General features: G+C 37.8%; 1 protein-coding gene across 2 annotated transcripts in view; it reads left to right on the top strand.

The window, feature by feature from the left end:
- il11ra (interleukin 11 receptor, alpha) overlaps positions 1-16,998 on the top strand; it is a 72,564-nt gene extending 55,566 nt beyond the window's left edge. The window contains exons 3-12 of one of the 2 annotated variants that reach the window (XM_041810660.1): positions 3,580-3,646; positions 3,944-4,110; positions 4,796-4,910; positions 5,264-5,427; positions 6,549-6,712; positions 7,774-7,918; positions 9,632-9,727; positions 11,002-11,104; positions 11,272-11,351; positions 12,219-16,998. In XM_041810660.1, coding sequence (XP_041666594.1) covers positions 3,580-3,646; positions 3,944-4,110; positions 4,796-4,910; positions 5,264-5,427; positions 6,549-6,712; positions 7,774-7,918; positions 9,632-9,727; positions 11,002-11,104; positions 11,272-11,350 — 1,100 coding nt within the window. In that variant the 3' untranslated portion in view covers position 11,351; positions 12,219-16,998. Of the gene's footprint in view, positions 1-3,579; positions 3,647-3,943; positions 4,111-4,795; positions 4,911-5,263; positions 5,428-6,548; positions 6,713-7,773; positions 7,919-9,631; positions 9,728-11,001; positions 11,105-11,271; positions 11,352-12,010 lie in introns of both variants that reach the window. The other variant, XM_041810661.1, reaches the window with a different exon arrangement.
- The last annotated feature ends 400 nt before the right edge of the window (positions 16,999-17,398 follow it).

The following is a 17,398-nucleotide window of genomic DNA, read 5'->3' as shown; positions in this document are numbered from 1 at the left end:
GAATAAATGTTTATGTTTAGAATTTTTTTCTCTGTAGTTGTGATAAACTCAAGTCAATATCTGTTAATTAGCTGGCTAACAAATGAAAAAGAGCTTTCCATTAAAGCATTGAGACTTTTCCCACTTAAATATTGTTAAAATAATCCTATTGAAGACCTGAAAGTTGAAGTGTTGTCCTGAATTTCAGAGTTAGCTAGCTAGCTAATTGGCCATTCTATCTTTACAGGTGTAAGGGATGAACCACAACCACCTTGATATAATTATTGGAAAAGGCCAAGAAACAGCTGTTACCAACGGATAAAGTTGAACTTTTAAATTTAACACTACCTTTTTCTGACAGGCTTTATGAAAAGTGGAAAAGATTTGGGGGATAGACAATTTGACTAAACTGAGGATATACAGTCTGTATTATCAGCTGTCTCTGACTCTTGTGTTTAGTCTTGTTGGACTGTCCAACTGAGAAACATCATCCATTTTGAAGGATTGAATGTTATTACAATTGAAAGTTGTAGACGATCGAACAATAAAAAACAAACCTAATGTCTTTTAGGTCATACATGATCACTAAGATGTTTTTTGTAGCGGTGATATTTGCAAGTCTTGTGGCCCTTTTAACATGCCACAGCTTTATTAGAAAAATGTTAAACAGCTAGTCTTGTAGCCAAAATGTATACAATCATGTCTTATAATGTATTTGATGATTTGTTTCCTGGACAGAAGTAAAGAATGAAACTCTGTTTGCTTTTTTAAAACATCTCAATAGGTTTCATTGTTCTTCTTTCTGTATGCATTCATCTTCTCCCCTAAAAAATGCAAATGCAACCACAGAATCACTAAGGAGAACTTCACTGCTCCTTTCCAGCGCTGTTTCATTTTGCACAACCACTAAAACAACAGCAGATCAGCCAGAAAAGCAAACTTAAGATATCAGAGAAAACCAAGAATTCAATCAGTCCTCAGTTAAAGCCTTCAACTCAGTATGTGTAAAATTTTATTCAGAATCCCCTCAGTTGGTCCCCTAAGGGCATATGAGGTTACTGCTGCAGGGAAACGTAGTATAAATACACAAATTAAATTATAAGATCCTCAAAATTCTTCCACCCTCCAACCTCTCTAGTCCTCTCAGCTCAGGGCACAAGTGATGTAAACAACAGATCACAAGTCCCATTTATAAGGCTTTTAAGTGTAAAATAGTGTCACCTTTTGTATTACCTCTTAAATATCGATAAAACATGGGGGAAATGGGAGTAAACAGAATAAAGAGAGGTTTGTATTAAAAATGAAAAAGATAAATAAAATGCAAACCTTGGACGAATTGTTGGTAACCAAGCAGGAGGGTAGGCCAGCGGGGAGTGTGCATGCCTGAGTGATTGAGGTGGAGATTTAATGAAGGTGTGTGCGTGGCACACTGGCAGTCAAAGTGATGATTTTCCACACCAGATCTGCAAGTTTTCGTAGTATGGGGCCAAACTAAGCATGCACACACATTCACTCACAAACTGGAGATAGAGTATCAAGTCTGCAAATTATTACAGTCACCTCAAATGTTTGTTTATGTATACACTGCTCTTAGTTCTGCTTTAAAAGCTGCACAAGCTTTCAATCAAGTCATAATTAAATAGTTCTATGTCTCTATGTGGTTACTGAACAATTATTCTTTTTTTTTTTGTTTGTTTTTTGTTTTTTTTTTTTTTTTTTGGAACAAGCATCCTTTTAGTTATATTCTTCATGGTTAGAAAGAATAAATAACACTCAGGATTTGTTGGAGAGAAAAACCCGTTAAATTATGCTGTGGTGTTTAAAGGTTAAATTGAAAACTTTGTATATTAGATGATTAAAACTTATCGGTAAGGACTGATAGAAAAAGTATTCTGATGTAACCTGGCATGCCAGATGGATTTGTTTCACACATACATCCGGAAAACCACTCATAGAAAGCATTTGGGAAAGGGCAGAGCCGTTGAAAAAAAAACTCGGGGGGTGATTGGATGAACGTTCTGTCTGTCACATCTTTACGGGCTCTTGTTGCTGCTTGTATAGGTCAAGACTCCGCCGCACTCGAAAGTACTGCCCCTCGTTGCTGATTGGTCCTGTCACTTTCTAACCAGGCTCAGACTGTTCAGACAGGAGCTTTGCAAAATGGATATGCCAGTGAGAAACACGGAAACAGGCGCATCCATCTGCTATGCGAGGCTAATTCTGATGTATTTTTTTTCTACATCTGCTTTGTGAAGTTCCTGTAAAGTGAAATCCAAACTTTGTGTCTGAACACATGAGGTATGTTGGAATAAGGTTGCTGTTGTCCACCTCTTTCCTGGCTTGGTTTTGTTTGAGCCCATGACATCAGTGGTCTCTATGGGGAATTGCACCGCCCCCCTAATGCTACATATATAAAATCAGTGAGCAGTTCATCTCCATACAGTTAGTTGTTAGCCTGCCACTGTCGCTGTCACTACATGCTATGTTTTTGTTCATTGTGAGGTAAATTTCCCAAATCTATCAGCCACAGTGGCCTACGGGTCATTAAAAGTATTATAATGAAGAGATATGTGCCAGAAAATGGTAAATTTAACCCACAACTTCTGTCTATGCTCTGGCACAGAGCCAGACAGATGAGCTCTGATCAGAAGCCTTTTTTCACTTTTGAGAGGAGCATATTTCTTGTGTGTGGGTGTTGCCTCAGCTCACTTATCCAACACACCATCCACACACACAACACACAATAGATATTGCTGCCTCAGTTTTATGATTCTGAAGTTTGATCTTATAAACTTAGAGAGGTTTTTCATGACTGAAATTTGGCTTGTTGGTTCAAGTGGCCTTTTATACAACTCACCTGAAATAAAGGTTCCTCACCACTTTACAAGGACTTAAAGCTTTCTCCAAAAGACTGATCAAGGTACACTACTTCTCTCTGTCTCTGTGTATTTTCTTCAGTCCTCTGTGTTCCAAAATCCATAGGATGCCAGTAACTTGTTTAGTTTGGGTCTTAGTAGCACAGGACAGTGTTTAATCTTCTGTACTCAGTAAATCAATCTTGTGGACAGGAAAATTAATACTATGAGCAGAAAGCAGGCCCTGGGTCTGGCTGTTTTAAATTAACCTATTTGAGTGTTGATTCTCACTGGAAACAACAGCACTACTGAGGTTCACATTACAAAAGCCCATTCTTTGAGCTGAGAGGCCTTTTAAACTTAGCCTCCATCCAGATCTTGTTCATGGTATCTTTATATATGCTTAAATATTGTCCAGTTTTACTAATTTTTTTGTTTTTATTTATTTAGTGATGTAGAACAACATGAAAAAAACTATGAAAAAGCTTTCAAAGAAGTATAAAACGCTGAAGCAGCTTGATATGTGCCATTTTATTTTGCACTTTTTTCACCTAGTGTCTGAAGGAACTGTATCCTTTTATGGCAATGTTATAGTAATGCTGTTGACTCTGCTGTGAAATATGGTGATTAAATCACTTTAACAAAGACATTGCAGACACATGGTATGTTGGATTGTTAAGTATGCAAATTGTTTAGGCTAGAGAAGGATGTGCTTTAATATTTGATTTGATTTGTGTGTTTGCAGTGTCGGGAATACAGTATGAGCACCTGGACTCAAATGTGAAACTGGCATGTGGGACGTCACAAATCACGTAAGAAATTAAAATAATTGAAGTTGTGAGTTTTCTGTCATCCAATGACGAGACATTTCCAGCAAAAGAGTTTTAATATTTACTTTTCAGTGACTTAGAGGTTGTACAATAACAGATTAATTAAAGAGAAAGCAAGAAAATAAAAGAGAAAAGCAACATCTGAAAATATTTACAGTTCCAGTCTGTTCATGGGTTTTGTTTTTTGGTGATATGCAGAATCCAGAATTGAAGGCTTTGATAATAATGACTAATATCTTGACAAGCTAAATAACTTAAGTTTAACATGTCCCTTTCCAGGATACCTGTGGTATGGCATCACAACCACAGCTCAGCATTACCATGGCACACAGTGACATCAGATGGAACCTTAACACTGCTGCACGTGAACCACTCTGCCCAGGGCAATTACAGCTGCTATGACAACAAGGGGCTCCTCCTCCACTCTGTTAACCTCAGGCTGGGACGTAAGTGTTGTTGTGACTTGTCCGAGCTCACAGTGCCTAATTTAGGATTTATAACACTTTAAGAGCTCTTTCATACTTTCAGTTTTTGCCACGGGACTTGCTTTGAAAATCTTTGAAAATTCTTTGCCGGAGGAACGTGTCTCTGTCCCCTGTGTTTTAGCCCCTCCGTAGAGAACCATCTTTCCTTGTTGTAGTCTAGGTCATTCTATGGATAATTTATCTTAGAAGCATCAAATCGTTTCTTTTTCTCCTACTGAGGCATTTACTTTCCTTGTGAGTTTGAGGGACATGAATTGTTAAGTTTCTTTTTCTCTCTCTTTATTTGATTCTCTATTTTTCATTGATCAGTTTCTCTTTGATAACAATACTCTGTGGTTCATTATAACTGTGATCAGAAAAAAGCTTACTGGTCCTCAGCGGAAACAGGTCTTATCAGCCGTGACAAGCACAAAGCCCTCCACTTCCTGTACTTGTCTCAAACAGGAAACGTCACCCTAAGTGAGCTTCCGTTTGTGGGATAGGGAGTTTTCAGTGGTAGTGGCCAAGCCCCCGTTCATATTCTTGGATATGAGAAGGACACTCAGGCATGTAGCTGTTAATTTTGAGACTTTTCCAGGAGGCAAGATGGAACTTCCCCTCTCTTATTTTTTCACATAATGATCTCTGTCTGACTCCTGTTTCCCAGGTCCCCCTGGGCTACTGAGCATTTCCTGTCAAGTGCCCAATCACACACATGTTCGCTGCTCCTGGATGGAAGCTGTCAAGACCTTTCTGCCAGCCAAGTACAACGCCTCCTTCAGGTAAGACTGACTTACTGCAGGTTCAGCATTAAGGCCCAAGGTCACATCTAGAGTGGAAAACTAAAGACTAAATCATGTGTGTGTGTTCCAGTCACATTTTGAAAGAGTGTGTATTCTGTGAGTGATTTCATATAAGAACCCTGGGTATCCTTCTGCTTACTCTCCCCACTCTCCTATTTAGCACTTTGAGGAATCTTTTAATTGTTTTTTTACAGCGGTTGTCTCTTGCTTGTTTTCTGTCTTAGATCCCTTTGGTAGCTGGAGGGGATAAAAGCAATTCAAACAATCATGAAACAAGTTTATGTTACCTAAGTAAATGTAACACGTAGCTATGCTTTATCTTGTCTTTCAAGGGGGAATGGTCAGGAGTGGAGGCCATGTATTGTGGATATCACCCAGAGGCACTGTGATGTGTATGACCCTGCCTTCTGGCAGACTATCCATACCCTGAGAGTGACTGAGGCCAATGCCCTTGGATCTGAAACAACATATGTCCGGTTTAGGCTACATGAGCTTTGTAAGATCACTAAGAACACACATAAGAAGGGGTAATAAAATAGAGTCTTGTCTAAAGGGTAAATTTCATTTGTGACACTTGTTTTCACTATAGGTTTTATTCTTTGCACTATTTACTTGGTTTTATTCTACTTAAACAGTCTAAAGTATAATTAAAAAATGGCCTTTGTGATTGGTTGGCCATTTTGTTGTCCTTTCCCCTTATTTTTTGCACATTTTGTATCACAAATGTTGCATTTCGACATGCATTAACAGCCAAGCCAACTGCCCTGTTGCTTTGCCTCTAAAAAACAAGATAACAGATAGAACATGTTTCCCCGTTCTCCAAATTTGCGTACGCACACACACATTTTAAATTATCTCCCATTTGTTCGATAAATGCCAACCACACAAGTGTGCCAAGCATAAATTCTGATGCTCACAATAACGAAAGCTCAAACATGCAGGTCTTAAGACGACACTGAAATCTGCAATAGAGCTGCAGTAATATATTTGCACAACACATACAGAGACAAATATACACACAAAAAACACACACAGACACTATCATCATACCTAATGCCACACAAAATTTTTCACTACCACGAAATGTGGCCCTGCCCCTTTGTTCCTTTTAAAATGACCTCAATTGTCTGATTTGCTGTTTGTCTCTCTGCATGATGTTGTTGTCACTCTAGTGAAAGAGCCATAAACAGGGTCCGTAAGACAAACTTCATTACAGAAAATGTGCCTGTTGGATTTTCCCCACAATTTTCCTCAGCTTCTTTGTAAAAGTTCTTGGTCAAAGTGGTTTAAAAGGCACTTAAAGTGTAAATAAAGGCATAACAATTTTAGGGACAAATAAAGGGAATTAGTATAATTTTTTTTGTTAAAACAGGCAATGTAGTCATAGAATAAAATGTTTTAGAAGTTGGATGTGTTGTATAATACACATCATTAAGCTGCAAATGTATTTACTAATTATAAACCTTAAAGTAATTAATATGACTCTAGAAATGAAGTAAAGAAATATTAAACATCTTTTCTAGTAGATGTGTGCTTTACCAGCAATTTGCTTTTTTAACATTTATACTATAGTCTGAATGATTGTGGCTGAATCAGACTTTCTTTCTATCTTTGCAGTGAAACCAGACCCTCCAGAGTCCTTGTTAGTGAAGGAGCTAGAAGGCCATCCAAAGAGACTTAATGTCTCATGGAACTTCCCGTCTTCATGGCCGCTTCATGACGCTTTTCCCCTTGTATTTCATATCAGATACAGACCGCATGGTTCTTTATACTGGTCTGAGGTTTGTAGAAACTCCAAACTTTGTTTTTTTTAACGTTCTTAACCTTTTTTGATATGCATTAATATACTTATTTTACTCACTGTGATGTTATGCACATCAACAACCTTAGTAGGGACCTTTAAAGTCCAACCTGATCACATAAAATATATCGTGTTTATAGAGGAGGGTGTTCATTTAACAGGTAATACACCCAACCAGAGGCTGAAAAACTACCAGACTATTTTACTCCAGTAAAAGTACAGTTACTGTGGAAAAAAATTACTTGAGTAGAAGTAAAAGTACTTTCTATAAATCTACTCAAGTAAAAGCAAAAATAGAGTTATCTAAAATGTACTCAAAGTACTGAGTACTGAGGAGCTACTTTTGATACCCAAGGGGCTTTCACAGAGAAATATGACCTCTCCTTAGTGTGCAATAACAGCAAGAAAATATGGACCTCCAACCAAGTTATCTATTATAAAGTTTAACCTAACATAAAGTGCAATGCATCAGTTGTTTTGGTAAGAAATATGGAAGCATTCTCTTGCTATGTGCATGTACTGACTGTTGTGTTGTGAAAGCCAAATGACTGGTCGTTTTGTTGTTGGTAGAAAGTTTGGACTTCCTTGTTGTGGCTTTAAGTATTTTTTTATTTTACTCAGCACTCAATGCTTTTTAAAATGCATTTCTGTACAATACTTCACATAAAATATACTTAAGTCAAAGTAGTGATTTTTTAAAACTAGTCAAAAAGGTACAAGTACACAAAAAAGCTACTCAATTACAGTAATTTGACTAAATGTCATTAGTTACTTTCCACCCCTGCACCCAACAAAAGAATATGAAAACAATCGGAGTAAGGAGATATACACAATTTTATTTTCATTTCAATAATGTGTTTTCAGTTACCTTTAGCTTGGTTTATCAATCAGATCACACTCAAAGACCAACACTAATATGATGACATTGCAGGTCCAGTGGACATTTTATACATGTTCCATTGAAATATCAACTTTTCTCCCTTTTCACTGCCACTTTTTCTTCCTCTAATTTCTCATCCTGTTTATCACCCCAAAAACCAGATTTACACTGAAGAGAGTCCAGCCATAATTTTAGATGCTCTGGCTGGCCATCTCCACCAAGTCCAGGTTCGAGCCCATGATGAGGTGAACTCTGAAAGCCAATGGAGTGAATGGACACCTCTGTTTCTCATCAAACCCTGGGAAGGTCAGAGAAAACAGTCAATTATTTTTCACATTATTAATTAAATGTATTCTGAGCAAATCTCAAATTTAAAAAAAGATAAATGAACAAAATCACAACCCAATTCAATCATTTTTATTTTCCTTTCCTTATGTTTTATATATATCTAAGACCTGCCAAGAAAATTTTCTGCACCTCTATTAATAATATGAAAATGCTTAGTTGCCTCTATAAATTATGAACAGAAAAATAATACATTTAAATTATGGGTAGAAGTTGTATTATCAGAGTGGTACAATTTATTTAATTTGGTCCTATTAATTACTGTAACTCTTATTGTGTGTATGTTTCATGTTTTGTTGTCTTTATTGCCCTTTTTGTCTTACGTTTGTAACTATTTGCTTGTTATGAACTTAGCACAGAATATAAAGGCAACTTGTGATTGGTAGATGTATTCGTTATAACACTCCTGACGATAAATCTTATACTGTTGGAAAGCCTGTTTATTTCACTTTTAAATGGTGCCACATTTGCAAGGAACATATATTTGTGGAGGAGCAGCGGGGCTGAGTATGTGGGTTGCGCCCATGAAATTTTTTTCCAAATCTTCATTGACTGTCTTTTGATGTTGGTGGTGGATTATTATAATCTATTATTATAATTAAGTCTGAAGTAGCAAGACATATTGGCATTTTAACAATGTATTCCTTTAACAAACAGGAGCCTCAGTAGTGTTTGGAAGAATCATTTACCGCCACAGCAGCCTGGCACCTCTTCCTTATGCTGGTCACCAACCTGGTCACACACTGCTGTGTGATGGCATCCCATTCTTCAACTAGCAGTTGTCACAAGTTTGCCAATGTGGTTGTGTTGGTCACTCTGACACAAGCAGCATGCCCAAACTGATCCCATGGGGTTCAATGGGGTTGAGGTCAGGGTTCTGGCAGGCCATTCCATCCTCTCCACTCCCAAATTCTGGGGGTAGTCGCTGATAAACCCCGCTCTGTGGAGGCGAGCATTGTCATCTTGTAGGGTAGAGTTCAGTCCCAGACTGTGGAGATATGGGATTACCACTGGTTGTAAAATCTCACCTTGATATCTCTTTGCATTGAGATTGATGGAGATGCTGCCCCACACAATCACACAGGCTCCACCAAAAGGCTGTGTGATAGTGCAGCAATCAGCATAGCATTCTTTACGTCTCGCCAAACTTTGACCCTATGAGCCAGCTGCCATAGGCAGGATCTGGATCTAAACACAACAGGTGTCAATCAAGTATCTGATTGCCAGCACCTGGGGGTACCAGAAGCTCAAAACAAGAGTCAATAACAACAGCAAAATTAGTTTGGCATTGGCAGAGCAGATCTGGCAAATATTTCATGAGTGCAACCCACATACGTACTCAGCCCTGCTGTTCATCCCACAAATGCATTTTCCTTACAAATGTGGTGCCATTTAAAAGCAAAACACACAGGCTTTTAAGATTTATTACCAAAGATCATTGTTACAGCAAAGAAATAATCTACCAAACACAAATTTCATAGCTTTTTGTGCTAAGTTTATTTATTCCAACAATAACGCTATTTGAGTAAAACAAATTCAAAACTCAATCTTAAGGCTTATGAACCAAACAAATTACACTGTATTTAGTACTAGTTTTTGACAAATAAAACATACATGTATAATGATTACCACTTACATGAATAAGACCATGAAATATCTGTGTTTTCATTACAGGTTACCCTACCCCTAAACCTGATGAGGAGGAAACATTCCCAGACTATGTCATCCCCTTCATCACAAAACCTGAAACCTCCTCTGCAAAGTCACCCAGTAAGACTTAGACCCCGTTTACACCTTGGATTAATATCTGTGCTGGATATTCGAATACCAAGTGGTAACCGTATGGTCCTTATAAATTATTATAAATATTTTTAGCAGCTCAGTTGTCAAGTATTTCTGTTACTTCTTCCTCTTCGGTTGTTTCAACAAAAATATCAGAACAGCTTCTAGTCTGGATAAGTCTGTAGAAACACTGTTACTTGCTTGTTTATAATGTGCATAGTCTGGTTTTTAGCTTGGATAGGTAAGCTCAATGAATTATAGCTAATCATACAAAAGGATGAACTTATTTTACGCCATTTTGAGCAGCAACCAGAGGCCATACAAGTCATTAATGCAGCAAAGAGGCATTTTACTGTTATTATACTCCACATAGATGAGAGCACGTACAGTGTGCCTGGTTTCATCAGCAAATTACATATAACTGCAGTGAATTATCCTTGCAGGGTTTCCTTTTTCGCAGGACGTATCAAACATGTATTAGCTCTCTTATTCTCAATAAAAAAGCCAAGCTAAGATACGTAAACGCTTGTTTACATACCCACATACAGTATTGATAAAAACACTTTTTGCTGTTTAGTTGGGACTGAAAGCTGCTTTAACAGACAGTCATTTCTTTCAGATGATTGGCTGGAAACCAGATGTTTTTCTCTTTTCTGTGTGTTTGCACTTGTATGTGTGTGCCCTTTCATTTGCAGATGTGCTCATAAATTTTATTTAGATAATTTAAACACAAAGTTGTTGGTACTTTGTTGCTTTGTTTCACACTTCTAAACCATATATTCTTGCATGTTTTTCTGTGTGAAAGAGAGTTGTTTACTTCTCTTGGTATGATAAATATTTGTTTGTGTCAAAGCTTAATGACAGATTCTAAAAGAACTCGCCACCAGAGAGTGATTAAATCACAGACACATTCTTTTTAGACACACACTAAGACCACAGATGAAATGAGCTGGAAATACATAATGCACATTTTCAAGAGTTTTGCTTAATATTGTGTTATGAAAATACCAGTCTAGGTATGTATGAACAGTTTAATTCATCTGTCTTTTGTCTATCTTCTTGCTTTAATATACTTGTTTGTTTTTATGTATTTACCTCACTTAAACATCCGTACATTATGTATGCACATATACCTCGTTGTCTTTCCCACTCTTATCCACCTTTATTCCAACTCTCCTCCCTGCTTCTTTATCTTTTCTTTCCTTCACCATATTGGTTTTGTGACCACCGCTGTTGTTTCCCTCCCCTCTCTCCACATCCAGAGCCTGGACTTGAGGATGAGGGTAATTTGGGTTTGGTGATTCTGCTGGTTTTGTTCTCCGTGGTCATCCTCACCACCGTCCTTTCCCTCATCTTTGTTGTGTGGTAAGACACACACATGCACACACAAATTTCCCACATCCCCCGGCCAGAGTTGTGTAATTTCTCTCTTCATCATCCCTTTGTTTTGTCTTTACAAAACACGGCCTTTTTCAGTTTTTTTTTTTTTTTTTTTTGAGTTTATTTAATTTTCTTTTCCTCTGTATTTTCAGGGTGAGGCAAAGGCGGCGGGATAATGTGACCAAACAGGAACTTACCTCAATGGTCAAGATGAAGTCCATGCCAATTTAACGTAAGACACACAGAAGCACACATAAAAAGCCTCACTAAGCATTTGATTTACAATTTTCTGTTGTTTTTATGTTTTCTTTTGGGCGCCTTTTGTTTCTTTGGGTGATTTAATGTGAGATAAAGTTAAATTTTTACTTTTGTCCTTTTTGGTTTTGTGATGACGCAGAAATCCAATCAATGGCCACACAAGGCTGTTGTTCAATTTAGCAGATAGTTTTAGACCTTTGGATGGTGAATAGTTTTTGTCACAAAGCTAATTAAATTCCAAATTAACTGTCACTTTCTTTAGATTTATAAGACAACCTCAAAAAGGCTTCAAGTAGGGGTTAATCCAGAAAGAAGAAAAGCACTGCTCCAGTTAGAACCAAGAAGTTCAAAGTGCTGCTATAAACATTCAGACAGCCCTTCAGATAGTCAGCCAAAGCTGTAATTATAAACCTAAAGTGCACACACACATGCACACAGATTATAACTCAGTAAGTATGCCTGCATAACTGTCATCAAGCTTTGGTATTTAAAACAGTGCTTTTAAGGCAGTGCTTGATTGCATTGATTTATTCATACGTTTTCTTTTTCTCCTCTCTCCTCTACTTTCCTTCATGCTCCCTCTTCCTCCATCCAACCTGTCTTTTTTTTTTTTTTTTTTTTTTTTTTTTAAAGATTTATTTTTGGCCTTTATTGGATAGGACAGTGGATAGAGTCGGAAACAGGGAAGAGAGCGGGGAGAGACATGCAGGAAATAGTGCCACGGGCCGGATTCGAACCCAGGTCGCCTGCGTATATGGCGCGCGCCTTAACCACTCGACTACCAGCGCGACACCAACCTGTCTTTCTTGCTGAGTTTTTTATTCTTCTCTACTCTTTTCAGGTTAATTTGAAGCAACTTCTCTTCTTCTCCTCATCAGCCCGTTGTAGGGCTACTTCCAGATTGATTGTACCACTGTTGCAAACTGGCCGTCCGTATTTAACTACATTAACCAGAATGCATCAGTCAAAGTCCATCCAGGATCTATGAAATCTGGCGGGAACCCTTATAATGGAGTTTGCTGAGTGGATATAGGTAACCCAGACCATTGAAGCTGACTGGAGGGATATATTTGGGAGGATTACCCTGGACGTATTCAGAGGTCACATCGAACTGCACTACCCACAATAACCAGTCAACTCCAAAAACTGGCTGTTGGGCAGACTCAGTCCTGTTTTCACTTCAGTTCACTTCAGCAAGTTCCATGCAGTTCGCTCCTTTGGGGACAGTAAGGAGTGACACAGCATCGGGACAGTTAACTCAGAACCAATGCTGCTTCAGTCCGACCGACTCCTCTTCTGACAGGAGATTTTTGTTTAACTTTTAAACTAGTAAGTAACAAGGAAATACAGAAAGTGCAGCTGCCAAATAGAGAACACAGGATTTCTTGGTGCACAGGGGAAAATTTCTTTTCTTGGACAGCTCATGTCTCTTCTCCCAAACACAAGTTCCTCTATTTGTTGAGATTAAATCTGAGAAGTAACGCATTATTGTGCGTCCGTCGACTGACCGATTGACTCAATGCTGTGAAGGAAAAATAACTTCTGCCAGTGTCTTTCTGTGCATATTTTGCAAATGCAGCAACTATGGGCATTATGGTCTCAATTAAGAGTACTCTGACCTGAGGGTGGGGGCATGGATAATAAGGTCAACGGCTGGCAGTTTAGGTTATCAAGATACATGTCTAATCATTTTTTGTTGCATGGTTACTTGTTCAGTTTTGTTATGTCTTTAGTGAAGATGTACTTTTGTCTCCTTTATTGTACCTCTTTCTATCCATCCATCCACTAATCCAGAAAATGTGTGAATGAAAGACACACATAGGTAAAAAGTGAATAAGAAAGAGTGATAAGAGGAGAACTGGCCTTTCACAAACTACCAGCACAAAAATATTTCACAGTTACATTATTAGCAAGACGATTTAAAGTCATTACTATTCAGCTGATTAGTCTAAACTCTAAAGAATCCCTATAACTTCTTTTTAATCAGTTTTGTTATATTACAATATGTTAAAATCTTTTTGATAGTCAAAATATACTGTTTGGCCTAATATGTGAGTACTTAAAATGCAAAACAGTTACCGTGGCAGAAATAGCTGTTGTAGTCTATTGATCTTAATTTACCTGTTGATTATTTTTAGGGATGCTATGTTTTCCGTAAAAAATTTCTAAACTGTAAAGAAGAACCCCTTACATAACATTGTTTCTCTCAAAAGCTAAGGAGAGAAAAAAAGCAACGCCTTTCATCTGTGATGCTTGGAATATAAAGTGGGATGTAAAAAAAAGTCTTCTATTGAGTCACTATCAGCATCAAACTGTTACAGATTACTGTTAGATGCATTGGTAGTTTAGGGTCGGATACAGCAGGGAGAGTAAGAGAGCCAATTGTTCAGTTTTGCCAATTTGTTAGATGTTTGGGAATTTAAATTAGCTATAACATGATTGTAATAATAAAGATGTATAAAAGCCAAATAAAAGTTAGCTAGATTAATGCATATGAAGCACTTTTCCAACAAAGTAATTAAAGAAAAAAATCATTGTATGTTTTGGTTCTTTGGGAAACTGCTGTCTTTAGCAGGTCTCACAGATATTTTGGGTGTCTGGTGCCTATTCTGCAAACATCGAATGCACAAAACCATGATGTGGAAGTATTTCAGTTCACCAATTGATCAGTCATCTCCTGAATCTGGGATTGTGTTGCGAACTTAGGTTTCGTTTGTTGAAGGGAATGTAAATGAAATGAGTACTGTAAAACCAAACAAGTTCAACATATTCAAAATACATGCTGAAACTGATCACGTCAAAGTTTTTTTTAGTGGAAATACATTTTTGAGTAGATTCAAGTTAAAAAAAGATCATTTACCCCACAATAGAACTGAAAACATTTGTGGTAACTCATTTTTACTCATACATTAACAGGGTTAACTTAACTTTTTCAGTTAAACTACACTGTGGAAACTTTCCTATACTTAAAAATTCTATTTTTCTCCAACTTAAAATGTGTATTTTTCACAAAGCTATATGTTCTTCATCCACTGCAATTCTCCCACATTTTCTACCACATAATTTAATCTTGTCATTTGAAGTAGGCCAACTTCAGTGATTACAAGTAACAATAACTGTACGGTGCATAATGAACTAGGAAGTCCTCTTCCATCATGTCCAGTATACCATCCACAGTGAATTGTGATTGCTCCCCACAGGTGAGACATCTATAACAGAGTCAGTAACTTCACTCATGGTTCTAAAGTGTTTAATGCCCAAAGGCATTCTGGAAAACCAAGCAGATTAAGGAATGATTGTCAAATAATCTGAGTGCAATTACAAAACACACTTCTAGTAATTACTTAACAGTTTACTCAGAATAGTAGAACTGAAATAGCTGTTTTGGATTTAAATGTTATCACAACTGAGTTTTTTAAACAACCTACATCTGTTCAGATCCAAAGTGAAAGATTAAAAGGTGCACATTGCCCAGAAAGAGTTCTTCCACAGAGTTCAGTTACTTATACTGGTCACATTGAGGATGTTCTCACAGGCAGGACTTCTCTACATGAGTCAGTAACTTTATTCAGGGTGTTTTCAGACAGACACGGGTCTGGCACTGGTTCCAATCTGGAGACTCAGAACCTTGGTGCTTTCTGGCGAACCAGCCCGTGTTCACACCAGTTTAAGCAGAACCAAAGTGGGAGGACATGATGGACATGTATTATCACGTCCTGCTCCACTTTTGCCCAAGTCTTTCATGCAGTCTCGGTATTCCTTCTTCAGTTTCTTGAGTAAATCAATATTTGGTCTGGTGTTCAGGTGAACCCAGCATTTGCCATCTCTTCCGCAAGTTCACCATATAGTGTGCTCTTCCTGGTACTACTCTCCAGCTTCACCTGGAATTCTGTCAATGTCCAGATCACAACCAAACATTTTGTCTCTCCAGCAGGCCACTTTTTCTTTTTTTTTCTGCTCATTTTTACAACCTAGAATGTGATACGCCCACTGATGATGTCATGGTTCCCAAGAAAGAACCAACTATTTTTGGTTCCAGCTGAGAACCAACTTTTCAGGTTCAGAACCAATTTTTTCCCAGTTTGAATGCACCAGCCAGTTCAAATTTGGGTTCAGGAACCAGAACCGGCACGGAGCCCTGCCAGTCTGAAAGGCCTGTCAGTGCAAAAGTGTCTTGCACCCTAAGGCATTCTGGAAAAACTGCAGATTAGGGGATTACTGTCAAATAATTTGAAACAGTGACAGAAATACTTAGAATAATTAACTACTAATTACTAAAAAATACAAATATATTCAATCAGCTCAGAAAAATAGAGTTGAAATATCTATTTCAGATTTTTAATTTAACACAACTCATTTTTTAACAACCTTTCTACTGTTTGGTCTTACAGTGAGAACAACCACAATTAACTGACAAGAGCAACTCTTGCTTACTGTTTTCATGTGACAGCAACTGATGGAGAGCAGAAAATGAAATGTTTAGGAGCCTTGTAACCAGTAAAAAGCCTTCTTTACCTCTGGTACAGTAACGCTGGGTAATTTTTGCTTGCTACACCTGCACATTGTAAATTTGGGGGCTGGAAAACTATCCGGACAACAAAAGATTAAGCAGCTGAAATTTTATGTTTGCCAGTTAGAAAAAGTACATTTTTTCTTTCTTTTCCCTTCTGTCCAAGAGTTTGGAGGTTAAATTCTGATGATCCAAAGCAGTATAGTTTTTAATTAATTGATGTACTGATTGATGACGTAGAAACACAAGGTGCATCTGAGTCAAACTTTGCTGTTTGACGACTGTATGTTCTCTTGAGCTAGCGCCACATATTATGCATGGATCCAGCTAAAGCTTTTTGTGTATCGTTGTATATCACACTTTAAAAAAAATACATTTCATGTACATTTTTATATCTTAACATTTATATTTAGAGATAAAAATATATTCTTTGCAATGGATTTTACAGACATGGATTACCACTTGTTAATTTACAATTGACAATTAGCTCTTATTTCCCCATTTTTTCTTGTCTAAAATCTGTTATCATTAAAGGGGCTCTATGTAAGATTTTTGCTTTAAAACTTCCCACTTTTGAGTATATAGTGGTGCGCACTTTATCCCGATGTGAAGAATGAGGCTCTTTATGTCTTCCTTGTTTGCCTGTATAAGCCTGTGGAGTAGTTTCTCTGTGAGGAACTCGGGCCGAATTTTCTGCGAAATCTCAACAAAAGTGACGTCGGGTACTACGTAATGCGTGCACCCCGTTGCTCTGTTTATACCTGACAACGGCATGTTGAATGGAGAAGGCTGCTTCCGCGAGTAAACGACCGGCTAGCTCAGCCCAAACACCCACACAAACTCCCCGAAAACATAAAAAACGAAGATAGTTTTATCTGCTGAATCCCGTCAAGCTAAAAGAGAGTGTAACCGACACGGGGGAAATGGAGGATAAATATCGATGGATCATTTGAGAAATAGAGGGAGCTACGCTCGACGCTCGGAATAAATACCGATCCAGAGATGGCCGTCTTTCTGTGGAAAAGGTAAAGCATCACTCTGGACCATGAAATACAATGTAGTGTTTTATGTTGTATAAACCATACGCTACATCACGTTAGCTTGCTTACAAAGATGCTATCCAAACAACGAGAATGTCACGTTGCTCATTTAGTGTTTTCCGGATAATATTTCATCTTTTTCTTGCTTCCTGGCACTGGACTCAATTTACTGAGTTTATGTTTTGATACATAGTTTGTAAAATATCTTCAACACATAATGTCAGCTTTCTGATATCTGTGGTCGAGGCACCATTATCAGAGCTAAGCAACGTTAGTCCTGTTGCTTCTGCTCTAAAACGCGTCCCATTCAATACACATCACACATTACACACTTAAAAAGACAATTAAATTGGTCAGTGCTGCACTAAGTCGCTAAGTTGTTCATTCATAGAAATGGTCACGAAAATTTCGTCCTTTTTTAATAGCCTTTGTGCCGTGTCCGCACTAGAGGTTCAACTATGCTCTATTCAT

The sequence above is a fragment of the Cheilinus undulatus genome, linkage group 17 (assembly GCF_018320785.1).
Source record: "Cheilinus undulatus linkage group 17, ASM1832078v1, whole genome shotgun sequence".
Taxonomy (NCBI): Eukaryota; Metazoa; Chordata; class Actinopteri; order Labriformes; family Labridae; genus Cheilinus; species Cheilinus undulatus.
The sequence above is the reverse complement of the archived record's forward strand: the minus strand, read 5'-3'. Positions and strand labels throughout refer to the sequence as shown.